Here is a 6,000-nt window from a genome sequence, read left to right on the forward strand (position 1 = left end):
GAACACAACAGAAATTAAAATAAATCGTATTAACTCTGAAATTGTTCCATTGGTTTTCTTTTATAAAGGAATTCCATCTAATATCTAACCTTGTTTTACAAGCTAGAGCAGCATGTTCTATTCCTAACAGTGGCTTGGTTTATTACTTTCTTTTGCCTAATTTAGTGATGTGACTGGTAGTAGGGGGCCTTCTCTGTCTGCCTGATCTTACTGTAAATCCTTTTTTCTTTATTAAAGCAGGACAAACTCTGGCTCAACAATTTCTTATGAGTAGGTATAGTTTTCTGTGATTATCCAGAACATGCTTGTGACCAGGGTAGGTATTGGAATCAACCTATTGCAAAAGGATGAACTCACATACATCTCTTGCTGATATTTTTGAAAGCCATATGTAAATATTCTGGAATGAAGACTATCTTGTTACCCTTTCTCAACACTGATACTTTGAAACAAGGTTGCTACCTAACACCTAGTCAGTGTTAAAACAGATAAGAAAAGGGGCTGGGTGGCTCAGTTGGTTAAGTGTCTGCCCTTGGCTCAGGTCATGATCCCAGGGTCCTGAGATGGAGCCCTGCATTTGGGGGGGTGGGTTCCCTTCTCATCAGGGAGCTTTCTTCTCTTTTTCCCTCTGCCATTCCCTCCCGCTTGTGCTCTTTGGCTCTCTCTTACTTCTCTGTCAAATAAAAAAAATCTTTAAAATATAAAATAAAACAGATAAGAAGAATTGTGGTTTCAGTAAACTATGCAATGTAAAAGAAATAAATGAATCAATGACTGCAGAAAGAAAGAGTATTTTCCTAGTAAAAAAAGAAAAAAACCCACAAAAAACAGCAGCAGCAGCAGCAATCTTTCTGAGGCAGTCCCAAATTAGGAACTGGGGTTTCTCATCTCCAGCTTCTAGTTGACCTAAAGTCAATACATTTTTTTCCACTAAAGCATGTTCATGTTTATGGTGAGATTGAAATGCTTTTGGGTGGCTTAAATTTCCCTTTTCTTCTCAATTCTAGAACCATTAAAGGAAACATTCTTTTATAAGTATACTTTTCTATAGCGTTTTTTTGAAAGGCGTTTATTTCTAAGGGATTTTTATATCAGAGGAAGACCAGATAATATGCTTTCATTTATCCTTCTACAAAAGGGTTTACTTCAGAATATATTAATATTTTAATAAATGATTTGATTAAAGGAGAAAAAGATTTGAGGGAAATGTTATGTACTTGAGGAAGACAGTATTTATGCTTAAACTCTGTTCTTGAGGAACTATTAATGATTTTATAAAGTATTAGTACTATGAGAGATTTGGGTTTGATAGGAAAAATATTCTGAGTATATGTAGATCTAGGACACTGTATCTAAACGAGTGGTGCATATCTAAATGACCCGTCAAGCTTTTAAAAAAAGAATACCTGAAAGTTTCCATATAATTTTCATTTATTTCTTTGAGAGTTGCCCCAGCCATGTTCTCTAGTTTCTCAGACATCCTGCTTTTCTCAAGTTCTAGAACAGTCTCTAGTGTTTGGGAGATAGGTACAAAGCAACAATATGAGTTTGCAGTATGACATTATTGCTTTAATGTTGCAGTTTACATTTTCTCTACTACTGAATATTCAGAAATGAGAATATAGAAAAAAATAAGTAGGAAATCAACCAACCAACCAAATTTTTCACTTATTCTATTGAAACTTCATCTTGTCTCCTAATGATTAAGCTGAATTCTATGATAAATTATTTATTTGGCTTACCTTTCTTGTTTTTTAGTCGCTGGAGGAGGACCCATGGCCACGGCTGAACTCTAAGGACCATGTACCTGCCCTTATTCGTAGTAATGCCTTCTCAGAGAATTATGTAGAAGTCCCAGCGGAGGTAGCTCGAGGGAATGTCCAGCCGACAGTCATACTCTCAAAAGATCCAGAGCCACTTGAAGAAAATTGCACTAAAGCCCTGACTTTAAGGATACATGATTCTTTGAATAATAGCCTGTCAGTTGGCCTTGTGCCTACCAATTCAACAAATGCCATCATGGACCAAAAAAATGTAAAGATGTCAACTCCAGGTCAAATGAAAGCCCAAGAAGTTGAAAGAACCCCTCCAGCAAACTTTAAAAGGACATTGGAAGAATCCAATTCTGGCCCTCTCATGAAGAAGCACAGACGAAATGGTTTAAGTCGAAGTAGTGGTGCTCAGCCTGCAAGCCTCCCCACCAGCTCACAGCGAAAGAACTCTGTTAAACTTAGCATGCGACGCAGACTTCGGGGCCAGAAGAAAATTGGAAATCCTTTACTTCATCAGCACAGAAAAACTGTTTGTGTCTGCTGAAATGTATCTGAAAAAATGTTTTTTTTCCAAACTTGGGATTTAAGAGGGCTTTTTGAAGTTGGTGCGGAACTTGAACTTTTTTTAAAGGGACAAAATAAAAATAGTATACAGTTTGACTTTTTGGAATTCAACAGTTTTATCTTGGCCTTGTACTTGCTTGTATTATAAATGTGAATTTTGTAGATGTTAGGGTGTAAGTTGCTGTAAAATGTGTGTAAATTTGTATACTTCACACAAACTCAGTCTCTTACTCTGATACACAGTAAATGTAACAACAGGGCTAAAGGTTAAAAAAAATCAAAAGAATCTATTAGATTTTAGAAATACATTTAAACTTTTAAAAATGCTTCTTAAGAAATTTGTATAAGTAACTTGTGATGAAAACTACACAACTTTTTAAAGTAAATTATTAAGCAAACTGGAAAAGTGAGGTATTTTCATAGTGATCTGTGTTCCACTTAATGTTTCTTAGAGACAGCTAGTGTCTTTTAAAAATTATTTTTTATTTCTAATTTCATAATTCAGAACTAAATTTTTCATAGCAAAAGTGTTGAGCCATGCTCAAAGTAGCTTGGTGTTAGTCTCCCTGTTCTAATTAAAATTCTATGCAGTATCTCTTAATTCAGTAGCATTTTCTGAAACCTTAATCATCAGATATACTCCCCAAATCTTTGGAGAAAAAGGCGGTGTGTTTGCCTAAAAAGGTCTCCTTCTCAATCATCCCAGACACTCAGTGGCATTATTAGGTCTTAAAGTAGTTATTCTTTTCTCGTGTTTGCATAAAATATGTGAGGTTTTTCTTGCTATTTCAATAACGGATGGTGCTGCTAATTCCCAACATTTCTTAAATTATTTTATATATCATACAGTTTTCATTGATTATATGGATATATGTTTGTTCATCTAATAAATCAGTGAACTGTTCCTGATGTTGCTGGATTTTTGTTGGTTTGTTTTAATGATACAAACTTTGTGTTTTGCCTTGATCATGCTTTAGAGTAACAACTTAAAAATATATGTAATGTTTATTTTTGCACTCTTCACTTTTTAATTTTAATTTAGAATACATTGAAACAGGCTAAATATCCAACAATAGAATATGGTTAAGAATATGGTGAAGCTAGTTATGGCTTATAAACATTTGATGAGATACTATGTTGCACTTAATAATACAGGAAAAAACCAAGACACGTAGTGTCATTTTGGTGTGATGAATTGTTCTACAATAAGAAAAAATTTAAATTTATTAATTTAGAAGACCTTTTACTAAGAGATTGAAGAGTTAATTCATGCATTCAATATCCACAGTATGCTGGGAACTGCGCAACTCGAGCATACCAGTTTTCAGTAACAAGATTGAGAACCAGGGGTCCAGGTAAAACAACTGTGGCTAGTTCCTTAAGAAGGATTTATAGTTACCTAAGAGGGATTTTTTTTTTTTTTAGGGTTTTATTTATTAGAGAACGTATGAATGGGGGGATAAGGAGAAGCAGACTCCCCACTGAGCAGGGAGCCTGGTGTGGGGCTCAATCCCAGGACGCCGAGATCATGACTTGAGTAGAAGGCAGACGCTTTACCGACTGAGCCACCCAGGCACACTGAAGAGTTTGTTTTCCAGATCTTTCCAAGACAGCGATACAGCCACTAATAGATACTTTTTTTTTTTTTTTTAAGATTTTATTTATTTATTTGACAGAGACACAGCCAGGGAGGGAACACAAGCAAGGGGTGTGGGAGAGGGAGAAGCAGGCTTTCTGTGGATCATGCCCTGAGCCAAACAAAGGCAGATGCTTAACTACTGAGCCACCCAGGCGCCCCCTAGTAGACACTTTAGAAGTTGATTTATTGTGAAGGGTTTTTCCATCCTTTATTATTTTTTAATTTTTTGTTTCTTTCCCATCTTTTAGACCTGTGTTACCATCTTAGGTGCACCAACTAGAAATTCAACAAATCTGAATGTATATTAAAATTCATTTAGCCATTTTTACTTTTTCTGCCAGTTATTGTAAATCCTGTGTCTACATGAAATTAAAATTTCCACTTGATTAGAATAATGGATTATGTAATCTTTATTTTTCTGATACTTTTTTAAAAAGATTTATCAGTACAAGCAAGGTGAGCAGCAGGCAGAAGGAGAAGCAGGCTTCCTGCTGAGGAAGGAGCTTCGTGCAGGACTCATCCCAGTACTCTGGGATCATGACCCGAGCCCAATGCAGACGCTTAACCAGCTGAGCCACCCAAGCATGCCAATGTAATCTTTTTTTTCAAATCAGTTTTTAATGTGAAAATGTTACTCTTTCCTAGATCACATTTTTAGTGCAATGGAGCCCCAATTCCAGATAGTAGTAGCTATTAATACTAGAAACATTTTTGGTTGAAGACATAACTGCAAATGCTAATATTAGCCCTTTTCTGTATCTGTTCCTAGGATTGTGTTTAGGCCTATTCTTTAAGGAGCTGAAGATATTATGCAATCAAAAGTAATGTTTTAATGTTTGTCTTTTCTAATTTTATTTGCCTATGTGATGTAGATCAGTAGTATAATACATTATGGGAAATTTATGATTATGAAATGATAATGAAATACATTATGGGAAATTCCCTCCTCAGTTCTGGAGGCAGCCAGCATTTCCCTCATCTTGTGATAATCTATGCACAGACATGCAAGAGGTGTTTACTTCTTAATTATGAAGATTTTTCTCTCAGTATTTCGCAGAGCCTCCTCAATCTTTAGTATTCCGATCTATGGATATAAGTTATTTAACTGCATTATTTAACCATGTCCGCTGAAAGGAAAACATTTCTTCTTTACTCACATACATCAGATATGTAAGATTTCCTACACCAAGCGATTCTCCAATTTTCTGTAGACATTAGCAGGGTGTCCTACAATTCAATTCAGTTCTGACACTTAGAGTTATCACCAGATCCCACAAGTTAAGGCCTCAGTGTCACAAGACTGCCCTCACTTCAGAAACCAATTCCAAGTCCTAGGTTGTCATACATTTCTGATCGACTGGCTGTAAATCGGTTTGCACAACCCCCTCAAGTCTGGTAATTTTTTGCTAGAACAGCTCACAGGAATTCAGGGAAACATTTACTGGTTTATTATATACAAAAGTTACAAAAGATCTTTCTAGAAAAAAAAAAAAAAGATAACACCAGGTAAGGTCCAGAACAGCTCCAAGCAGAGGAGCCTCCGATCCCATTGGCTTGGGGTGAACCACCCTCACTGCATGTGTGTTCACCAACCTGGAAGCTCTGAATCCCATACTTAAGGGATTTTTATAGAGGCTTTATCATTTAGGTGTGATCAGTTATTAATCTGAAACTCCTCCCTCCCAGGAAAAAGGGTGTATGTTAGTGAGCCCACTGAGAAAGTTATCTCATTAAAACAAAAGATGTTTGTACTGGAGAAATTCCAGGGGATTTAGGACCTTTGTAAGGAATAAGAGTCAGTGACCAAAGATAAAAGTTGTTCCTAGCGGGGCGCCTGGGTGGCTCAGTGGGTTAAAGCCGCTGCCTTCGGCTCAGGTCATGATCTCAGGATTCTGGGATCGAGCCCCACATGGGGCTCTCTGCTCAGCGGGGAGCCTGCTTCCTCCTCTCTCTCTCTCTCTCTGCCTACCTCTCTGCCTACTTGTGATCTCTGTCAAATAAATAAATAAAATCTTTAAAAAAAAA

The 6,000-nt window shown here is 36.6% G+C and overlaps 1 protein-coding gene across 2 annotated transcripts in view; it reads left to right on the plus strand.

Moving 5' to 3' along the window:
• Positions 1–3,245, plus strand: part of PPM1D (protein phosphatase, Mg2+/Mn2+ dependent 1D) — a 40,600-nt gene extending 37,355 nt beyond the window's left edge. For both annotated transcript variants that reach the window (XM_032871857.1, XM_032871858.1), the window contains exon 6: positions 1,759–3,245. In XM_032871857.1, the coding sequence (XP_032727748.1) occupies positions 1,759–2,316 (558 nt within the window). In that variant the 3' untranslated portion in view covers positions 2,317–3,245. The remainder of the gene's footprint in view (positions 1–1,758) is intronic.
• The last annotated feature ends 2,755 nt before the right edge of the window (positions 3,246–6,000 follow it).

This window comes from Lontra canadensis, unplaced genomic scaffold, assembly GCF_010015895.1.
Source record: "Lontra canadensis isolate GAN:19392208 unplaced genomic scaffold, GSC_riverotter_1.0 scaffold43, whole genome shotgun sequence".
Classification (NCBI taxonomy): domain Eukaryota; kingdom Metazoa; phylum Chordata; class Mammalia; order Carnivora; family Mustelidae; genus Lontra; species Lontra canadensis.